Source organism: Pyrus communis, chromosome 5, assembly GCF_041283825.1.
Source record: "Pyrus communis isolate YQ-2024b chromosome 5, ASM4128382v1, whole genome shotgun sequence".
NCBI lineage: Eukaryota > Viridiplantae > Streptophyta > Magnoliopsida > Rosales > Rosaceae > Pyrus > Pyrus communis.
In genome coordinates, this window is record NC_142569.1 from 11,068,624 (window position 1) to 11,092,052 (window position 23,429).

Genomic DNA, 23,429 nt, shown 5'->3' on the forward strand with positions numbered 1-23,429 from the left:
TGTTGAGAATGAATATCATATTGGTGAAAGAAGGGATCTTACATGTGCTTATAAGTAAATTGGGCTACTCTCCATATATTCTCCCTCGCCACCATTGTTTGTATAAAAAAAATACAATATTATTAATTTGTTCAATTTACCACTAAGCTCAAATGTGACAATTTGATTCATTTCTTTCTAGTTCATGACAATGATCGAACAATCCTTAAAAACTAAAAACTAAAGAAATTAACTGTTTATTTTAAGATAATCTTATGGCTAACCAAAGTAAGAATTCTAGGCGAATTAAGTTATAACTATTAACTAATGCTATTGTCAAAACGTCTGGTGAAACTCGATTTGGGTCAACCTGAAATCGTCTGAATTCAACCTAAGTTTTAACTTGATTCTAAAAATTACAAAATCTTCGTGGTGCGTAGGTCGAGTAACTATTGAGCTAACTACGTCTTTCTTGTGATGTGTGCATGCCAACTCACAACTGAGCTCAGGCAAAGAGAATAGATGTGGTGGTGGTGGTGTTGAATGTGTTGCTTACTTCTGCACTTAAGCGATTACGGCCAAAGAAGGAACACGTCTCGGCCTTGGGTTCTAGAACCTAAAGACAAGGTTGCTAGTGTGGAAATTTTCAGGTCGACGGGCCGAGGGCCCACTCCAACAACACCGATACTGTCCCCACTTAACCACCTGCACAATCCTCAGGTGTGGGGTTTTATCACAAAAGGCCTCGGTGTTAATTAGAGAGGGGTATTTCTATTTAAAGCACTCTTCTCTTCTCCCTCTGTCCGATGTGGGACTGGGGGTTCCAACAGCTAGATCACTGCAAAATTCAATAACTGGTTTGACTTTTAATATGCCGAACATGAAGTAACCTAGTAACACCTCACTTTGAAGAGAAGCTAATAAAAACCTCTTCAAAATAATTAGAAACTCTTCGCACGTCGAAATCTGGATAGGTAACCAACCGACACATAAGTAGTGTTGTTAATCCAAATTGAATATGCTCTTCGATAGCTTGATCCTATGACTCCAGTGCTGTTAATTCAAATTGAAGATGTCGCCAATTGCTAACATACTACTATTAATCCAAACGTCTGCTGACGAGAGGGTTATGATAATTAGTATTTTTCTCAGGAGTGTGAGAAGGATTTCGCGTAAACGAGAGTTTTCGCATATAACTTTTGAGTTGTTTGTTGAGTTCAAGGGGTGTTTACGTTGCAATCCCTCATATTTATAGTTACAAATCCCTTGATACCCAAGTCTGATATACTCGATCACCACGTCACAAATCCCTTGCTAGTTCTGTTGAGTCTGTTGTGTTTGTTTTTACCCATAGGGTGAACAATCGTGCATATGAAGCAACTTACGTCTCAGATGTTGGTGGTTACCTTAAATGAGATTGTATGAAATCCGAATTTCTTTTCAATATTCTTGCGGAAAATATGAACTTATCTATTATAATCAAATAAATATATCATTTGAAAAACAAAAGAAAAACAAAAAAACAAAGAAACAAAAAAACCATCCTGGATGATTTTATCTTCCAACCCCACATGAAATGCTGGAGACCACATTCTCCAACAAGAATCATATTTCCCTCTAGAGACCACATGCAAAAAATCCAATTATCTTGGAATTATCTAATCTTTGTTATCAACTCAAAGGATAAACCTAACAGGTTGGCCTACCACATTGACTTTATCAATTCAATGGATAAAGCCTCTCACAGAGCATATTCGATGCATTTTGACCTCGTCAAATGTCTCCACAAGATAATTCCTAACGATAATCCAATAGTAGTATATAGTAAAAATATTGAAATCCAACGCCCTCACAGTTAAACAGGTCGATGGCGCAAAATCGGATTCAAACAGATCAACTTAGTGAAAAATAAAAACTGCCAACGTCAATGGTATTCACTTTCTTTACGATGACTGTAACTTCTAATGAAAGATGAACATGAGAAATGTGTGATTTGTAAAGCATATATAAAGTTTTGGGGGCTCATAACTTCTGTAGTACAAAATTTTACTGCTGCATTCATAACTATACTGTGACTCCTAAACATGGTCAACGTGCAAACCATTGAGCAAACTTTAAAAACGGGTAATGGACTTGAGTCTTGACCAAGTAAACACGAGGATGTTAGCATCAGGCGAACATAGAAACACACACGTGCCATCTCATTTTGATGCATTATAGGTCTCACATGTACTAATGACTAAAATTAGTTTACAAACGCATATTCGACTAATCATAGCACTTATCTTGCTCTAATTTTCTACAAATCCGCTATATATGCAAGTGTTATATATATCTAGATGTAGCCATTTCCTCCACAAGTAATTTCCACCCCAAAGAAATAGCTAACAAACAATGGAAATTCATAAGCTTCCACCATTCATTACAACCTCTAAACCTTCTATATTTAGCACGTCAAAGATTTTATTTTCACTCTAATTTTCTCACCGAAAAATACGACGTACTTCTGGTTGACAATCATGGAATTAGGGAAGAAAGAAGAATGCATTACCATCGAATCAACGAGATAAACGACAGGTTTACTTTAATTAAGCATAATTTGTTTTCCAGTTCATTCCTTTTCTCATCACTGCCACCCTCAATGCCACATTTGTCAAAAGCTGTTGTTAGTTTTTGAACACATTTTTCCTTTTCTTTCTAAAGTTTTCCCCATCTTGCAAATTAATACAAGAAAGTGAATATTCTTAGCTTCTTAGGGGAAAAAATTATAGTTCTGAATGCAGCCTCCTCCTGTATGGGCCTGTAAAATTCGGCCTTGCATCAAGGTATCGTAATCAAAATGCAAAAGAATATGATTTTTTTGTTGTTGTTCCTTTTATCAATAAATTGTCGTCTATTAGATTTGAACACAAAAAAGGACGAATTGCGGTCCTATTTGCATTAGCCCTTTCGTATTGTGTATTTTGATTTTCGATTATTAACTTCTTCTTCTATTGTCAATGTTACAGAATTGGAGGACAAATTTTGGATTCTACATCTAGTAGAGAATTTCCAAGAGTAGTTTTAATTAATTTGTTTAATTAGAATGGCGGCGAAAGATGCAAAGAATAGCAAGATGGTGGCGAAGGATGCAAATAATGGCAAGATGGTGATGAAAGATGCAAATAACAACAAGATGAAGGGCCTCTTGAAGGGCCTAAGATACATTTCTCAAATTTTTGGTACGTGTAAAATTGGAAGAAGGTTGCAATTAGAGTGATTTTTAGGGTCATTTTTATAAATTTCTCAAAGAAATGGCATTCCTTTCGGCAGATGATAACAAAAACCAAGAAATGCAGATTGGGCTTCCTACAGATGTAAAGCATGTGGCTCATATAGGATGGGATGGCCCTTCGACTGCTAGTTCTCCAAGCTGGGTAATTAACCATGTTTACTTTTCTTTTGACAACGTTTATCGTCTACGAGATTCAAATTCTGGTCGTAACCTATTTTTTGACAAAGTGGAGACTGAGAGCGGCTAGACGAGACCATCATGTGGGTTTTATTTTTCATGCAGATGAATGAGTTTCAAGCTCCACCAGGATTTCAACAGTCAGCACCTTTAGGCAATGGAGAGATGAAAGAAGATTATGGGGTCAAATGGGTCTCTGAAGGTACTTTTATTTATTTATTTATAAAAAAAACACGCAGTATTGACGTGTTTGCTTAGAGAGCGTCAGTAAATGCGAAGTTTTGTGTCTAAACACATTTCGTTTAACATGTTAATGTTGTAAATGTATGTAGATTCAAGCCAGAAAGGTTCAAGGGGTGCTAGGTCACCGGCACATGACATGCCGGATTTACCCAAGTCGTCAAGGCGGCATTCATCGAACGGCCACGGAGGTGGTGGAACGGATTCCCCCAAGAAGGAGAAATCAGATAAAGTTAAGCATACAAGGAGGTCTTCTAAAAATAGGGAGACATCGGATATTAGTACTAGGGGCATCCAGCAACCCACGGATCCAAGTCAAGGCAGCGAGTCGCCGCAAAACCGACCTGACATCCCTAAGAAAACGCGACGGAAGAAGTCGAAGGACTCGTCCATTGGGAGTTCATCAGGGTCAAGGAGATCTAAACACCATGCTAGTTCAGAAACATGTCCATCTCCTGGACACCAATCTGCAACCATTTCTCAGAGATCTTTTCAAGAGGGGGAGGACAAGGGATTTACATGAACTTCTTCACAACGTTGATTATTTTGTTGTAGCTAGAATCTTTAATCAGGCTAGCTATATAAAATGTATCAGGAAAGTGAAGCCAAAGAAATGTAATTTTCAGACTAATAACATCATTTCAATTTTTGAAACATTTTACTTTTTTTTTTCTCGGTCGAAAAACAACTTCATTAGAAAATCATACGATCTAACCAAATCATCCGTGGAACACCTCACAAAAGCATAAGTTCTTTATACTTGAGTCCAACTCGATCCCACGATAGTCCAACATAGTATATGAGAATTGATCTAGTCAGACAATCCTATCAAAATTTTTCTCCTACAACCTATGCTTGAAAATTTCAATGCAAACCATCTGTGTGCAATACAGTAAAAGGGTGATCTGCTTTTGTTGAGAGAACATGCCCACTAACCTAGACAGAAGGAATACTGCACATGGCTCGGCTCCAAGTGGAGTAATTTTCGTCATTCAAAAGGTGTGTGACGAGGATCGCTCCAGGCTGATCAGAGTGATGAAGATAAAGAGGATCGCTGGGATCTTCGTATTTGGTGTGTTTGCTGGAAGATTCAGTTGCCATGTCGGCAGGCAGTGTGCAGTGGCTGTGCTTGGCTGTGCTCTGCGACTGTGCTTAATGGCTGTGACAGGAAGAGCAGCGACGATGGCTGTGTAGCAGCTTTGCGACGGCAAGGCAGCGAGTGTGCAGCTTGCAGTGCACTGGTTGCTGCAGTAACAAATGTCGCTGTTCACAGTATAGCAGCGGAAGAGTGAAGGCAGAGCAGAGCAAAGGATTGCCTGTGCTCTGATACCATATTAAGTTTAATATTTTGGTTGTATTATTCATGATCTGCTCCAATGGCAGTTGGTTTAATATATACATCTTACACACACGCATGCAATAAACAAATGCATGCAATAAACAAATGTTGTAAAGGTGGCGTGCTTGCTGCCCATGCTGCAACACATCTGAGCTTGGTGAGCTGAAACCATGTGGTACCTGACAAGGAATATTCTACTACCTTGATAATGTGATGAAAACCAGGTGCAATTCAGTGTCAATTGTTGCCTCTTCTTCTTCTCAGCTTTGGCATCAACGCCTTGGCCATCTTTCCAACAAGACCTTACGGCATCTCTCTACTTGCATTAAAAATTTGAATTTTTGTAGCATTGATGATTGTTTGATCTGTCCATTAGCCAAACAAACACGTGCCCCTTTTCCTTTGAGTTCTATCACCACAAAGGCTCCTTTTGAGTTAATTCATGTTGACATTTGGGGAGGTTACCATGTTCCCACTATCACAGGGGCACAATATTTCTTAACTATTGTGGATGATTTCTCAAGATGCACATGGGTTTATTTAATGAATCACAAATCAGATGCACGATCTTATCTCAGCACTTTCATCCACCTTGTTGAAACACAATTTTCCAGACGAGTCAAGGTTCTTCGTAGTGATAACGGTCCAGAATTTTCTATGACCCATTTTTTTTCCAGAAAGGGGATTCTCCATCAAACAAGTTGTGTCTCTACTCCCCAACAAAACGGGGTAGCAGAGCGCAAACACCGCCACTTACTCAATGTTGCTAGAGCCTTACTTTTTCAATCTCATCTTCCTAAGAAATTTTGGGGTGATGCAATCCTCACTGCCACTTATCTCATAAATCGGACTCCCACTCCTCTTCTTCAAAGCAAATCACCCTATGAAATACTTCACCACAAACAGCCAGCGTATGCACATTTGCGAGTGTTTGGTTGCTTATGTTTTTCTTCCACCCACTACCATCGTCCCACCAAATTTGATGCAAGAGCCACACGGTGTCTTTTTCTTGGGTATCCATATGGCACAAAGGGATATCGAGTTTACGACCTTCACACCGGTAAAATCTTTATCTCCCGTGATGTTATTTTCCATGAACATGTGTTCCCTTTTTCATCTTCTGCTGCAGTTTCACCACTTGTGTTTCCACATACTCAAGATACTGCCTATGATGATCCCATCATTCATCCGTCCATTCTACTGGAGCTGGATTCCGTCGATCCATCCTCTTCTTCGCCGGTGAGTCCTGTTTCGGTTTCATCTCCTTTTCTTTCCACCTCACCACCTCGTCTTAAATGACCCACTCATGCACCTGGTTATCTTCAACAATATCACATCGACATCAACCTCCCTTCTCGGTCCGTCCCTTCATCTCACTCGGCGTTGACCAAAGTACCAGGTACTCCTTACCCTTTATCTGATGTCCTCACATACGATCGTTTATCTGCTCGACATCGTGCTTTCACCACTTCCATTTCAGCTGCCATAGAACCCAGCTCATTCTCCCAGGCTATACGCGACCCTCACTGGCGTTTCGCTATGGAAGAAGAACTGGCAGCCCTTGCTGCGAATAGGACATGGTCTCTGCAACCATTGCCTCCTGGCAAGAAGCCGGTTGGATGTAAATGGGTTTACAAAATCAAATTTCGATCCGATGGATCCATTGAGAGATATAAAGCATGCTTGGTTGCCAAAGGTTATAGCCAAATTGAAGGCTTAGACTATCGAGAAACTTTTGCTCCGGTTGCAAAATTTACTACAGTTCGTCTACTCCTTGCTATTGCCTCGGTCCAACAATGGCACCTCCACCAGCTTGATGTTAATAACGCTTTCCTCCATGGTGATCTTGAAGAAGATGTCTACATGTCTTTGCCTCTTGATTTCGGACGAAAGGGGGAGACACGAGTTTGTAAACTTCATAAATCTTTGTATGGGCTTAAGCAAGCCTCTCGTCAATGGTTTATCAAACTCTCTTGTGCTCTTAGAAAGGCCGGTTATCAACAATCCAAGGCTGATTATTCATTGTTTGTCCGAAACCATGATGGTAAATTCACTGCCCTCCTTGTCTATGTTGATGATATTATCTTGGCAGGAAATAACATACAAGGAATTGAAGATACCAAGTCTTTTCTTATGAAGCAATTCAAGTTGAAAGACCTTGGCCAATTAAGATATTTCTTGGGCATTGAAATTGCTCGCTCTAGCAAGGGGATCACCCTCTCACAACGAAAATATGCCCTTGAAATACTTGAGGATGCAGGTCATCTTGGCGCAAAACCAACCACCTCTCCTATGGAGCAAAACCTATCACTCAGAAAGGACGAAGGACAATGGGTTACTGATCCTTCCTCTTATCGACGACTTGTTGGGAGACTAATCTACCTGACAATCACGCGCCCTGATTTGGTGTATGCTGTCCATATTCTTAGTCAATTTATGGAGAAGCCTCGAACTCCACACTTGGAGGCAACCCAGCGAGTCTTACGATACGTTAAGCACACACCAGGGCAAGGTATTTTTCTTTCTGCAAGAAGTCCAATTCAATTGAATGCTTTTTGTGATGCGGATTGGGCCAGATGTCGAGACACACGACGTTCTACCACCGGATACTGTGTATTTCTTGGAGAATCCTTGATCTCCTGGAAAAGCAAGAAACAAAATACTGTGTCACGTTCTAGTGCAGAGGCGGAGTATCGTTCAATGGCAGCAACTTGTTGTGAAGTCACTTGGTTGAAATCTATTCTACAAGACTTGGGTATCAAACATAAACGTCCAATCAAGTTATATTGTGATAATCAAGCGGCACTTCACATCGCTTCGAATCCGGTCTTTCACGAAAGAACCAAACACATAGAAATTGACTGCCATCTTGTACGAGAAAGGGTTCAAAGTGGAATGATCGAGACATCTCACATCTCAACCATGAAACAACCAGCCGACATCTTCACAAAGCCACTGAGCTTATACCAGTTTACGACTTTGCTTTGCAAGTTAGGAATAATCAACATTCATTCCAAACTTGAGGGGGAGTGTTGAGAGAACATGCCCACTAACCTGGACAGAAGGAATACTGCACATGCAGTACAATATTCCTTGTCAGGTACCACATGGTTTCAGCTCACCAAGCTCAGATGTGTTGCAGCATGGGCAGCAAGCACGCCACCTTTACAACATTTGTTTATTGCATGCATTTGTTTATTGCATGCGTGTGTGTAAGATGTATATATTAAACCAACTGCCATTGGAGCAGATCATGAATAATACAACCAAAATATTAAACTTAATAGCTTTTGTCTCTCTTTCATGATTTGAGTTCAATTTTGCCCAGAATTAGACAACATTCCAAAACATGTTTGAGATCAATTTCACATGTATTTAGTATTGTCTATCGTACATTTACAACTTTCAACATACTTTGTACAGTTTTAAAATCCGCAATATCATGCGCGCAATTTTTGCTAGTTCATCACTAATTGACAGAAAATTTGTGGTAAAAAGAACAAAATAATAGTATGATGAAAGATAGTTATAATAATTTATATGCACTTTCCATTGACAAAAGGTCCATAATTACATTAACTTTCCCCAGTAAATCCTAGTGACTGCGCATATCTAAAAATTCATACTCCGTTTCAGTAATTATCACCTCTTATCTTCTCTGTTAGAAGACCTAATCCCAGTAAAAACAAAAAGAACTCCCAAATCCCTAGCTTAATCCTAATTAAACAAAGATTAACACAAACAAAACCCATGTGCCAAACATAACCAAAGAATTAGGAAGAAGAACAACCTGCACTGAAGAGTCCAGAGTGAGAGGGGAAGAATTGGGTTTCTGGATTTTCTTGCAGACCTTCAACTGGGTCTTGGAGGAGAAGATCAAAGCCTTATCATCGAGATTAGGGTTTCCAACCAGCTTCATTTTTTGCCCAAATTTTGATGAAAAATTACCAGCAGCAGCCAACGAGACGAGACTCTGCCATTGAGGCTATTGTTCTCCAAATTAATCTCACTCATAGATTCCAAGAGCCCTAACTCCTCAGGCACTGTCCCTTCAAGCTTCTCGTTCTCAAGCCCTAAATACATCCGATTTTTTAAATGCTCCCCCATTGAAGCTGGAATTTCACCAACCAGATCCATTTCTGAAAACCCGATTCCTACAATACCCCCTTGATTATCCCAAATTTCCAGAATCTACCCTCTCAGCAAGTTCCCACTCAAATCCAATTGCTTTAGCTTTGGCATCTCGGCCAGAAACAGAGGAACCTCGGAGTTGCTGAAATTGTTGCGGCTCAAGTCCAGAAGCTCCAAAGTTTTCAAGTTCTTCAAGCTCTCAGGGGTCGAGTTGGCTAGGTCTCATAAAATTGAGTAGAACATAAATGTTTTTAGCCATAAAAACCAGATCCCAAAGTAGGTGTCAAGTGATGGAATGATGATATGATTTGTTTTGTTTGCCCTAAAAAAACAAAAAAACCTAGCTATGGAGAATAACTGGTTTGTTACGATGACGCTACTATGTTAATTTTTTAATCTAATCAACACTATTATATGGTTTTAACGTTCCTAATGATAGTGTTGGATTGATTTAGAACTACTCACAATGATTTTCGAATTATAGATATATGTCCGAGCTGTGACTTGTGAAATTGTTTGTTAATTTTTTGTTTTCTTGAGTTCCCCCAACATTTGCATAACACAAGGTTGATGCTTCTCGTTTTTGTTAACTAAGACGAGTGTAACAATTGAAGCTAGTTTTTCAATTTGTCACATCATCTAGTATTCAAAACTGTGGAATTAAAACGGTGAAAAGCCCGTAATAATGGTGTCGGGGACTGTAACAAGAAATGGCGGTGAACAAACAGTTGATATGATGGTTCCCTCATGTCAAACCGATCCAAGAGCTTGTGTTCTTATTTTCAAGGTAGTTGCATAGGAATGCATCCGTCTACGGGCGATGTTCTAACAGTACATCTATTGGCTCTGCCTCGACAAACATGGTATGGACTATGGACTTAGAAAAGAGAAGCTACTGGCAGAAATCAATAGCCTTTGATCCAACTCACACATGTCTTTGATCCGATGAAGTTACGAAATATACTTCATATCATTACTTTGCAAAGATTAACATGAGTAGCGAAACAACTCATCAGAAACTTCACTTGTTTTGTTTACAAGAGAATCGTTCGAGGTTGAATCAAAACGACTTAATATTCATAACATAAACTTGAATCACGTAAAACCAAAGTACCTTACTCTTAGATTGAAAGCAGATCAAATGAAGGTAGTAGCGGTCCCATTCTGGGGACATGGCTTTTAAAGGCTGTGAGATGCAAGGCTTTTGCCACCATATTGAAAATGTCAATGTGTTCGTACATGTTCAAAACTCTCTCTTTTGTGTAAACATTGGTTTAGGTCATCAACACCGTCAATGCGGGAGAACATTGAAAGGAACCCAAAACTAAGTCCAAATCCAATATTTTAGGCACGGGCCACGCCCAATATCAAATTACTTTCAATGCCAAATATTTTGACATCACGGTTTAAAAGCATGTCAAAATCGCATTTTTATACCGCACTTGTAATATGATATATTATATACATATATATATATATATATATTTTTTTTTTCTTTTTTGTGGACAATCAAAGTAAATTTCATTGAAGAGAAAACTAATACAAGGTAAGAACAACTCAAAAAAAGAGTACAAAATGGCCAAGCAAAAGCCCAACTCCATAAACGAAAACTACAATGAGAAGGACCTAAGTGAGCAGCCCATAGCAACAACCAAACCGAAAAACCTAGATAACCACCTTTACCAAAACAGCCGCATCGCCACAGCAGATCCGTTGCCACCACCCGGAAGAAGGGCCAAAGAACCAAATGGATGAACGGAAAATGGGCATAGGCAAGCTACCCGATTTGCAACCGCTCCCATAATCCTACCAAATAGTGCAAAATACACTTTAAATGCTACGAACCACCAAAGTGAGCCTTTGGAGGAGATCCTAGGAGAAGACACCCAATGAAAAGAGCAGCAAGGGTAGATGATAGAAGATTCACGGTGAGGAGCGATGTTTGGAGAGGAACAAGGCAAAGAAAACAGATCTGAGATAAACTCAGGGATGACTGAGACCAAGCTCAGAACAACCTGAGACACAAAAATGATCAGAAAGAAAACAATCGAAAGCTAAATGCAAAAACTAATAATCTAAATCTCCATCCATGTTGGCTTGAAGAAGGGAAAAAACATGGTGGAGTCGGAGGAAAAGGGAAAGATGGGGAAATTGGGAGGAAAAAGAGGGAGAGAAGGGGAGAAAGTAAGGAAACATATGGTGGAAAAAGGAAAAGAGGAAGAAAGGCGAAAATTAGGGAGAGATGGGAGATATGGATATGAAATGGAGGGCAGAAGAAAGGGGAAAAGGGAGGAAGGCGAGGAGGGAAGGGCATTGGGTTGCCGCCGACCCTAAGCCGGAGCAAGAGGCCGACGACAGAGATGGTTTTAGAGATGTAGGCGCTTTGGGGGAGAGAGAGGGCACATAGAGGTCTCAAAAATATATAAGGATAGTCATCCCCTTTTGTTGATGGTTTAATGGGAGAAATTTGGTTCACTCCAACGCGGAATTTTTTAATATGATAAATAAGGTAATAAAAGTCAATGAGGTAAGTGAAAGACTTCTACTTAAGATTTCATTGCATATATGCTTTGATTTCAGATTAATTAGGTCAACCAACTCGGTTACAATACGATCTCTAAACTTAGATGGGTTTATCTTATTACTCAGTTGGTTAAGAGCATTTATCTTTACACTCAATGTCCCGTGTTTGATATTTTCTCCTCGTAATTTAAATGAATTTAGTGTCAATTATTCTATCATTTATATATAGAAAGAACTTAGACGAGATTGGGCTCATTAACGTAAAAACATGATAACTAATCCAAATTTAAGTATTCAATTCAACCATAAAAAACATAGCAACTATAACGAGAGACTTGTAGCTTATTTGGTTAAAGAACATTCATTCGTATATTCGACATCTTGAGTTTGATTCTCCCTCTTGGAAAAGGATTCTCTCTGGATCCCTTCCTCTTAATCCACCAAGTTCAGGGATCCGAACCATTGAAATTTGATCCAACGGCTACAAATAAGGGTCCACTTTAAAAGTTATAATAACTTTAGCCGTTGGATCAAATTTCAATGGCCCGGATCCTCGAACTTTGTGGATTAGGAAGAAGGGATCCGAAGAGGATCCATTTCCCTCCCTCTTTAATATAGAGGGATGATAGACCCACCCCATTGTCCTATTTTTTCACCCACATTATAATTTCACCCACTATAAAAAAAATAATAAACTAAAACCTTATTTTCCCACCCACTATTATTCCTAAAATAACCTTTATCACAACACCACACCTTCATTCTTTGCACCCCTTGTCCCTCCCTAAACTTCCTGTAGGTGTAGCAACCAAATGCGTTAATTGGTAGCCATGGTTGCAAGTCAAGAGGACAAAGTACGGAAGAAAGAGTAGCCCGTGAAGGACAACTAACCCTCTTCCCCCTTATCATCCCATCCCTCTTCTCCTTCTGCTATTCTCTTTCTCCTCTTCTCATTGCCCTTCCTCCACACCACAATCTCCCGTGCTTCCTCTGATCCTCTACCTCTGTTTTCAACCCAAAATCCCCAATCTTGGTATTGAAATGATACAAGGGCAAAATCTTAGACGAGCTCACTGTTTCCTTTGAAATTTGGATGGTCATTAGTCTTTTGCCTTGTCTAGCAATAGGTAACTATTGCGGTCTAGGCTACAAAAAAGTTTTAGACCAACAACAACTTTTGGGTGTGGCGGTTGAAGCCGAGGGAGAGATGAAACGGAAGAGAGAGAAAACCATAGGGGATGCACAAAGAGACGGTGGGGGGAGAGAAAAAGGGTAGGGTTTAAAAGTCTTTTTCTATAAGGATAAACATGTGACTAATATTTTCATTAAAATGTGGGTGAAAAAATAGGATAATGGGATGAATTTATCAGCTCTCTTAATAGATTGCTTGTCTCAATCGGATTTGACTTCATTTTTAACTTTTTCATCCTAAACTCACCTAAGCGTTTATTTTTGTCCCTTGGATGAAGATCATATGGTTATGATTTAATGTTGATTCTTACTTAGCAATTGTAATCCTTTAGGTTTTCCATCTCTCCCTCTCATCCAAGGCTGCTGAGTAATTGATGGGAGCATGCACTAGAAAATATTGAGACATAAAGAAAGATTTTTCAGTGCGATCAGAACACAGAGTGATACACTACGAAATATTTCTAGTAGAGAACAAGGGACAAGGGAAATATTTTATATATTAAATCATGACCATAGGATCTTCATCAAACGGACAAGAACAGAAGGTCGGGAAAGTGTACGAGGAAGAAAGTAGAAGAGAAATCAAACCCGCATCAATCGAGGTTAAACAATCTTAATTTCCACACCCCTTCCCTCTGTGTCAATCGTTGACCAAATCATCCTTGAACGTTTATCTATTAATTCCCAAAAGATTATCAAATCGGACATCTTTCTAATTCTCCATTTTTGTCCGTTACCCTAATAAAACAGAGATTTGCAGACAAATTACATCGATTAATTTTCCATCGTTGACGTCAATCACAATCACAACAATATAATATCTCATGTTTCAATTTCAAACATGTCGCAGTGCAGTTCAAGCGTCACAGATTGGAAAAGTCCACGTACTACTTCGTGCCATGCTCCTCATAAACTCCACAACCAAGTGATCGCAGGAAGCAAGTTTTCTTCCTTCCTTTCTCTCCTCCCAGTTTCTAAAGATTTTGTCACGGAAAACCGTAGCCATATTCTTCACAGGATAAACAGAATGGTGGGGTTGAACCAGAAGAAAAGTGAACAGATTTCCATGTGTAATGGGTTTTACAAACGACCTCTTCCTTCTCCTCCCGCGATTGAGTTCTCTTCTTCTGAGGGCAAGGTCAGTGTCACTTTATTAGTGTCTACTTCTTGCATAAATCGTGTTTTCGTGATTGAAGTTTGCGTTATGCTTTGACGTATCATGTAGCTCTTGCGATGGTTAAGAGTGTCTACCATTGCACAGAGATTTTGTGTTCAATTTCTTCCTCCAAAAGTATTGCTTGTTTAAAAAAAAAAAAAGGGTTAATTAATAGGTTTATTTGTGTCTGTGTTAAAACACATTAGGGTTATTATGTTGGGTTCCTTCTTATAATGGCTTTCATAGTTAAGAACCTCAGTACAAGTACGAGATGCGAACACAACACATTAGTGTTTGTGTGTTAGAACACATTAGTGTTAGAACCTCATTTTACATTTCTTAAAGGCTAGAGAGCTCTCCGAGGAATGAGATGTAAAATATTTATTTTGGTTGGGAAATGTAAATAAAAATATAGAAATATCGCTTGTTAAAATAAAAAAAAGATTTGCGCAAAATAAAATACATTTACTAACATTATTTTGAAACTTTATTGCATAATAATTCACACCGTAACATCGAGTGATCTCAACAGTACACATCGAGCTTGACACACCTTGACCCGGAATGTCCACTAGGATTCCGAATCAAGTTGTGCTGGCCAACACATGAAAGGTGATGAAGTCATAAAGTGTGATAGTGTGTAAACTATGAATAAATTTAGACCTGGAAGTGCCTAAATACACAAGTGCGCGGTGAGCGGGTATGGACCCATACACACGTGATACAGAGCATAAGTAGAGTACAGTAAGGTAAGATAACGATTATACCATCATAAGAAGTCACATGTACTGGGAAATGCCACGAATGCTCGTCGATAAAGAAACTTTACTACTAGAACCTGAAGGGGTGCAAAAATAGAAAATATGAGTGGGCGAAAACAAAGCTTTTCAAAAACCATTCACTATCAAAAGTAATAACCCCTCACTGTAACACCTGTATAATTTCCCAGAAAATCATACTACGTATAAGGATGAAATCAATTATATACTATCAGTAAATACAGAAGTATACCATGATACATCATCTCATCAGCAATATAAATAATCAGGTGCTTAATAATCCATGCTTGCACGTAAGTCGGAGTCACCTATAGTGACTTGTACGACTCACCCATATCTCATCAATCAATGCTAGTACGTAAGTCGGAGTCACTTATAGTGATCTATACGACTCACCCTTAGCTTATCAAATATCCCTGCACACGAGTCGGAACCACCTCTAGTGGTCTGTATGACAGGACTAGGTGTAAATAAGTACGCTCAAGTGCTACGATCACGTGAAGACTGTGCGAATAATTGCGGGTCACCTACGAGTTGGAACCACCTAATGTGGTATGTACGACAAGCCTGTGCACCTACCTTGGATTCAAGGTGAGTATAAGGTGCGGGAGGTGAACATCACGTGAAGGACTGTGCCCTGGCCACGGGCGGGAGCACTAATACCGGGGTGCAGGTTTATGAGCTCTAAATGCATCTAATATGGCATGTAAGACTCACAAGCAACCTGTACGACAATGTTGAAGTTGCCTATCATTGCAACTTGTACGATAAGGTCGGAGTTGCCTAAAACATAAATATAGTCATGCCATAACTCAATCATTTCAAATAAAATGTAATCATAACCATGCATCTCACATTTCACAACATATACTCACCTGAACTTACCTGTGCCCCCTGCGTTCACCTTCGTACTTCAAAACATTCACAATAATTATGCGCAATAATATACCTATTGATATGCCATGATGTAATCCAAAACTTAACCATATCATAGTGCTTTCAAATATATATATATGTACATATAATGTGGCGTAAAATGCACAATCTATAACGCTTTACTCCCGAACTATTTATTTTCGGGAATAATTATATGTGACAAGCCCAACTAAACACTAGCTTAATTGAATATCAATACTTATGATTCCTTACTTCAATTTCTCTATTCCTCACACACTGTTTTATGACCACATTCACCACCAAATCATAAAATTAAAACTCACATTTTCACCAATTCTTTCACGTTGCTTAATTTCCCAAACAATGCTTTTGTCTCAAATATTGTATGGCTTCATTTAACGTCTCGTTAACTGCCTACGTACCCTAAACAGAGATCAAGCCATTCGTAGTTCACAGATCCAGAATTCAAATCAAATCCAAATATATTCATTTAATCTAACATATACAACAATCACACTAATATTCAAACCACAACAATTAGGTCTCAAAAGCATAAATAGAATAACAAGTTCGCATAAAAAAACAATGTCGGCTTCTTGACCGTACGCCGCCGCACCAGCCGCCGCGGGTGGCGGTCGGCCGTCCCGGCTCGTCGGAAAACTCAACTATTTCTAAAAATTCTCAAAATTTACAGAAATAAAGATCTCAAAGAGTAAAGCAAACTTTATACCTGCGGCCAAGGCCAATTTGGCCGGAAAACTCCTGAAATTACCCACGAACCGTCGGAACCCTAGAATTGGGTGTGATTTCAATTCGACCTCCAAGCTTGCTCCGACGCCTCCACCATTGCTTGGGCTTTGCTCCTGGGTTCTAGGGAGGTGTTTTGGTAGTGGTAATTGAAGGAGATGGTTTCACAATTGGTAGATCATGAGCAAGGGTTCCCACGGCACCCATGGTGCGGATTTCCCAATTTCAAGGCCAAATTCTCTCCAATTAGGGGTGGAATAGGTAGAGGGAAGAATTCTAGGATGATTCCAAGTGATGAGGGGTCCTAATTGCCGGAGAACCATTGGAAAATGCATCGAAATCAATGATGCCGCTGGGTCGCCCCGAAATGGAGAAACCGGGTAAAGGGATCCGGTGTATCCCTCTCCCTCTTTTCCCCTCCTGTTTCCCTCTTCTGGTTGGTCACTCACCTTCCTCTCTCCACTCCCCATTCGACCACTCTCTCTCCAGGTTCCTAGGAGTACTCTCTTCCTTTCCTCTCCTTTTTTTTTTCTTCTTCTTCTTCTCCCACTTTAAAATAACTAAAAGATATTAATATAAAGATTATAAAAACATAAATAGTAATCAATACAAAAGTACTTCTCGGGTTCGCCACTCAACAAAACTTTAACCGTAACCCCAATTTCACTTGTACTTGTGCTTACATGTCTGTAGGATCGAGCTCTATCCGAATATATCAAGAATCATGACAAAATATACGAGAATCACATACGTCCTCGAAAAATCACGCTTTGCCCATAGAGCAATTCCGTAATTTCACGTATTAAAATTATAAAAACCATACTTTTTAAGGATGGGCTGTAAGAGAGCTTGTTTGATTTTGGTTTGTTTTATTCTCACTCTCCACTTAAACCCTACATCTAACTCTTCATTTGTTTAAAAAGAAAAAAAAAAGAACAACTTGTGTGTTTGTCTTTTCAATCACGAAAAAAACGCCTAAAAAAAAAAGTATACTAACCTAAAATAGATACGAATTAAAAATCCCTAATACTAAGAAATTGAAAAGCTTGACCCAACCCAATTTTTATACCAAAGAGTGGCTACATCTATCACTCTTTTCTCTCAGGGAGTGCATTCTATCCGTATTTCGATATGAATGGGTAAATTAGTCATTCACTTGTTTATCATAGATTGAGTTCATACAAATTTTGGATGATTAGGTATTACTAAACCAAATTTTAAATCCAATCTTGAAAGAAAATTCTAATCATTCACTTGTTTATCAATCAATACGTTTTGGAGATAATTTTGACTCATTGTCAACTTGATTTTTTGAATTTTTGCATCACATGCGAATATCAGTTGCAATAAGTTGGGAGTGAAACATTCTAACTGGTAAACGTACTCGTGTTATGATATTGTATTTAGAAAAATATTATATGTTTAAAAAGTTTATACATCTTAAATAATTATTTAATATCAGATCGTTTAAGTCAATCAATATTAATTTTTTTGCGTATACTATACGAGGAGTGCCAAATCCGTAATATTTCTTTTACAACATAATCTTTTGCCACTCCCCATTTGAGGTTGCATAAAAAAATTGAATCTTTCATTTATCTTTAACTCGATTTCCCTACTCTTTTAGAAGTGATTACATCAATCGAAGATCCCAGAAGGACAATGTCCTTAACTTATTAGACGTCACGTAATTCCTTTCACTTAATTAACATATTAATTCTAAGAGTACTATTATTAGCATTCCAAAAATTTCATTCTACACTTCTTATAAGCGTATTTTTCTTTATAATTATAGAAAGTTTGGAATGCCAAATGAAATTTTTGAAATACTAATAACAATTCTCAATTTTAAAGTCAAATAAAATCACAAATTGGGATATACCAAACTTGCAAAGGAAAACTAATGAAAATGGTTTGAAAACTTTGAGTTTTAATGATAAGGACAAAATAAAGGGTAAAATGAATAGCACCATGATTGATTTTTAGTGTAAAAATACGATTTTTCGTTAAAGTGAACATTACTGAGATTTTTTCGTTAAAATTTCCAATTTGCAATAGCAACCCCTTCCCAAGAAAACGACAATCTTATCCTTGCCGTTTGATTATTGATTGGAAGACTTAGGGTTGGTTTTGTATTGCTATGCTTTGAAAAAAAACTGTTTTTGCTGTGCTGTGAGAATAAGCTCATTTTTGCTGCTTCATATTTTCAGCTTTTTTTCACCAAAAACTATAAAAATAAACTATTTTTAAATATTTACCAAACATCTTTTTTAGCTTAGTTTTTTTTATAACCACTTTTTAACTTCAGTACTAAACCAGCCCGTACTTAAAAAGCTGTGGCATTTCGAAACACTTTATTACGCGGGTTTCCTTTCCCAATCGAACGCAACGGAGAATTTTCCAACCAAAACGACGCCGATCCGAACCAAAATCCAAAACCCAAAACCCTAGCAACGCACCAGACAAATCGAGAATTTGAAAATTCATTGACGTTGGCACTTCAATTTTCTCAGCCCTACCCAGATCTGATTTTCTTCCACAATTTTTTTCTTCGTTTTATTTGTTTAATTTTTAGTTAATTTTTTTTTTTTTTTTTTTAAAACATGGCTATGGCGGGGCTGTACAGACGAGTCCTTCCTTCTCCTCCGGCAGTCGAATTTGCTTCCTTACAGGGAAAGGTACAACCTTCAGATGCAGCTTCCTCACCCCTTTACTTACTTTTTCTTCGAAGCTTTCATTTTTTAATTTCCCCCAATATTTTAAAAATATTTTTTGGCGATGCTTAACATTTAGCATTACAGCTTAAAACTTTAATTTTTCTGTAGATACCCTTTCTATAATGCAATCTGAGTATGTCATTTTCCCCAATTTTTGTTTGCGGTTAAAGTTCTGTAAGAATTTTGAGTTCAGTGTATGTATGATCCAACATTTGTTTGGCTGCCTGTGTTTTTGGGAATGTAGCAGGTTGTTCATTAAGTCAAGTTATATTGTTTGTTCTTGTGTTTTTTCTAGGGAGTGGATGATTTTCCTGCTTGTGATGTGCTTCTGTTCTGAACCATTTTTTTCGGTTACTAAATTTGATGGTTTTTGAATTGCAGGAGCTTTTTCTTGAAGCCATTCAGAGGGGAACTATGGAGAACTTCTATAGGTTGATTTCTTATTTCCAGACACAATCCGAGCCCGCTTATTGCGGATTGGCGAGCCTGTCCATGGTTTTGAATGCCCTTGCTATTGATCCCGGAAGGAAATGGAAAGGTAAAGTTTTAAGTTTTATCAGCTAATATGATTGAGGGTATCATTTTGTTGAACCAGCTAGTGAATGGCATTTTAAAGTTCATCGACAAAGTCAAGTTTCGTTATATTCGTCATCCTGTTAATCGCATCCATTTAAGTTCTATTGGATAAATTCTGACTAGATTGACTTTCGAAATTGTCCAGGTCATTATAATCTGAGCTGTTGATGATAAAACTGTCTTAGACTAATTGCTTTATTGTCCCATCGAGTATATGTTTAGAATGATGAAGCATAGCTTTGGTGGATTTAAGAATTTGCTCTTGGTTAGCTCTTACAAGTGTGACACTTTAGTATTGTATGATGTTTTTCCTTGCTATTCTTTAAGCAGTATAAAATGCATTGCACATTATAGCAGTTGTTACATCTCATTATTGCCTCCATCGAGTTTGCAAACGCCCTGACTATAATAAATGTTTCTGTTTGGTGATTTTCTGTGGAGTGAGATCCTATAATCTATGTATTAACACTGAGTTCTTTTTTCACAGGACCCTGGAGATGGTTTGATGAATCTATGTTAGACTGCTGCGAGCCTTTGGAGACTGTCAAGGAAAAAGGCATCTCATTTGGGAAGCTTGTCTGCTTGGCTCACTGTGCTGGAGCAAAAGTTGAAGCCTTTCGCACAAATCATAGCACAATTGATGAGTTTCGTAAATATGTATTGAGATGTTCTACTTCTGATGATTGTCATGTGATCTCATCATACGATAGATCAGTTCTCAAACAGGTTATATTACTATTCTGCTCTACATTTTCTTTGGTGGAACCATTAGTCAATACTATTCTACTATACTGATGATTATCTCAGTTATGGATTCTGCTTATATGACCCCGCGTCACACTCCCCAGTTCTTCGAAAGCTGATCAGGTATTGACTAGTACGAATCAAATTTTTACTGCAGACAGGTACTGGTCATTTTTCACCAATTGGTGGCTATCATGCTGAAAGAGACATGGCGCTTATTTTGGATGTTGCACGTTTTAAGTATCCTCCCCATTGGGTACCCCTCAAAATTCTTTGGGACGCCATGAATAATGTTGATTCATCTACTGGACAACGCAGAGGGTATGCATTCGTGTGTGCTAGTGAATATTACCTTTATACTGGATACTATCCCAATTATATTGGATATGCATGTCAGAAGCAATTTCTATATATTTTTGCTAGATATGAGGTGCATTGTATGTTAACAACATTCTTAATTATTAAATTCCATTTTTTGCGCAGGTTCATGCTTATATCCAGGCCTCACAGTGAGCCAGGACAACTTTATACTCTGGTATGATTGGCAATTTGATCACTTCGAACCCAAACTGAACTCTCCGGACACTAGCACACAATTAATTTTGGTTGTCTGAGTGTGCATGTCTTTCTCTGCAGCTTATTAATTTGTTTATATACTTTTTCCTGTATTAATGAATATGACCTCTACCTGTATGATGTGTTTTGATTTGTTAAATTGTCATTATTGTATGCCATCTCTCTGATATGCTGTGTGTTTGTGTTTGACAAAAGTATTTATGTTTGTGTGCTGGAGTTATAAAAAATCTTGGATTGCTTACTTATTATATGATCGTTGGAGATTTTTATCTATTTCTCTTTGGGATCTGTTGCAGAGCTGCAAACATGAGAGTTGGGTTGGTGTTGCGAAATACTTAATGGATGATGTTCCTCTTCTTCTAAAGTCGGAGGAGGTGAAAGACATTCAAGAAGTTCTCTTTGTTGTTTTCATGTCACTTCCATCCTATTTTGGGCAGTTCATCAAGTGGGTTGCAGAAGTTCGGAGACGAGAGGATGGTGGCCAAAGCTTAAGCCCAGAGGAAAAAGCTAGGCTTGCTGTCAAGGTGATCTGTCTTCTAGAGCTTCACATTTACTTATTTTCAGTTTCTTTGTTTTCCCTTGTCCTGCATAAAATCATCCCATTTTTGTATCTTTAAGAACCCCAAACTATTCTCTAGTTTTAATCTCAATACCCAAGTTTTTACTTGCAGGAGGAGGTACTGAGACAAGTCCAGGACACTGGCCTTTTTAAACACGTGGCAGAATTATTATCTTCAGCACATTCATGCTGCGGAAACTTATATTCTGGTCATGAAGAAAACTTGCCCAACATTGCTGCGAGCGTTTGCTGCCAAGGCGCACAAATTTTGTCGGGGAACTCTGCCTTCACGGGGGTGTATTGCTGTCAGGAAACATGTGTGAAATGCTTCAAGGCAAATGGCGACAAGCCAGTTACGGTTGTGAGTGGGACAGTGGTAAATGGTGGAACCGAGGAGAAGATGGACATGCTTGTTCCTTCATCAAAAACAAATTCAGGATGTTCTTGTGCAATTGGGATTCATCCAGCTAGCAATGACGTTCTAACAGCACTTCTACTGGCCTTGCCCCCAGGTACATGGTCTGGGATCAAAGACGAAAAGCTTTCAAAAGAAATATCTAACCTTGTTTCCACTGTAAATCTTCCTACTTTGCTTCAAGAAGAGGTAAGTTTAAATATTTTGTAGTTTTCAGCTAATTTTTCCAGTTAATTTGTGTCTGATCAGATAATTTGAATCTGCGCCTACTTTCAAAGATTTTATAACATTACCTACTGGCTTGGCACAGGTTTTGCACTTGCGACGCCAGCTCCACCTTCTCAAGAAATGCCAGGAGGATAGGGTAGACGACGATCTTGGCTCTCCTCTCGCTTAGACTTCTCTCATGTTTACTCTGATTTTCCTATTATCGCCAACGGACATCAAGCCAAAAAAAGCTTACTTATCAAGTTACGGATAGATAGAGGCACTGCAGAAAGCTATATGTATTACAGAATTGAATGATCAAGAAGAGTCATGGTGAAGAGCCGGTTGTTTCCCTCAGATGAAGCCGCTGGCTGAATTGCGTGCTAACTGAAATACCGATGTTGGGATGTTTGCACTGTATTTTATGATCAAGATTCTTGATCACTGTGGTTTTTGGTTGAATTTAATCTAATGCCATCCAATTTTCTTGTGTCAGTTTGGTCTGACTCTCTACTCGCACAGTCACAGAGTTGTTGAGAATTGAGGTGCAAAGATGAATTGGATTGCAAATTCAATTGAAGCTATACATACTTTGTACTTGAAGAGCTCGTATAAATATAGTGGTGATATGTGAGGTAAATTATTTTCGCACGTATTTTGTCTGTGTACGTTCTTGTTTATTTTTTAAATTATTCTTATTTGATTAATTCAAATGCTAAAAGTGTGAGTCCTGTAATTGATTTGTTTACTTATTTCTATTATATCTTTAACCACGGTTGGCTATGATTACAACTGAAATGAAAATCGATAATTTTGTGGTTTAAAAACACCATATCTCATGTTAATCATCATATGTCATGACTATTCTGACCAATGATATGGTCACAATTGTAATAATGTGAATTTCTTCTGTTGCTCGTATCTTACAAGACAATCATAGTTAAAATCATCAACTTTCAAATAATTTAGTATCGAATTCTCCTTTTAACATTGGCGCATAAAAAAACCAAAGGGCTCCAATGTTGAAAACATGGGGCGATCACCAACGCAAACGGCACGTCGATCTGCATCGCGAAAAAAGCACAAAATTAGCTTTACGTTCTTGGAAGAGTCGTTTTTGAATTCAAAAAGGTTAAAGGAGGGAGAGAGAAAGAGGGGGGGAGAGATTCTTTTCAGATCTTTTCTACTAAAGTGATTCAGAT

At 38.4% G+C, this 23,429-nt stretch overlaps 2 protein-coding genes across 4 annotated transcripts; both read left to right on the forward strand.

Annotated features, from left to right (window-relative positions):
- The first annotated feature begins 2,596 nt into the window (after positions 1-2,596).
- On the forward strand, positions 2,597-4,326 carry LOC137721005 (uncharacterized). Its single transcript, XM_068460135.2, has 5 exons — positions 2,597-2,804; positions 2,988-3,200; positions 3,292-3,395; positions 3,536-3,632; positions 3,763-4,326. The coding sequence occupies exons 2-5, from the start codon at positions 3,065-3,067 to the stop codon at positions 4,191-4,193; spliced, it is 768 nt and encodes a 255-aa protein (XP_068316236.2). The 5' UTR covers positions 2,597-2,804; positions 2,988-3,064; the 3' UTR covers positions 4,194-4,326.
- Positions 4,327-13,804: 9,478 nt separating this feature from the next.
- LOC137725758 (glutathione gamma-glutamylcysteinyltransferase 1-like) lies at positions 13,805-22,882 on the forward strand. Of its 3 annotated transcripts, none has more exons than XM_068464539.2 (8): positions 13,805-13,992; positions 19,532-19,688; positions 20,214-20,452; positions 20,628-20,791; positions 20,954-21,005; positions 21,343-21,570; positions 21,718-22,209; positions 22,331-22,882. In XM_068464539.2, the coding sequence occupies exons 1-8, from the start codon at positions 13,882-13,884 to the stop codon at positions 22,415-22,417; spliced, it is 1,530 nt and encodes a 509-aa protein (XP_068320640.2). In that variant the 5' UTR covers positions 13,805-13,881; the 3' UTR covers positions 22,418-22,882. The 3 variants fall into 3 exon arrangements, with proteins under 3 accessions (XP_068320640.2, XP_068320641.2, XP_088550393.1); XM_068464540.2 differs by lacking the exon at positions 13,805-13,992 and adding an exon at positions 18,746-19,111; XM_088694267.1 differs by lacking the exon at positions 13,805-13,992 and adding an exon at positions 19,233-19,397.
- The last annotated feature ends 547 nt before the right edge of the window (positions 22,883-23,429 follow it).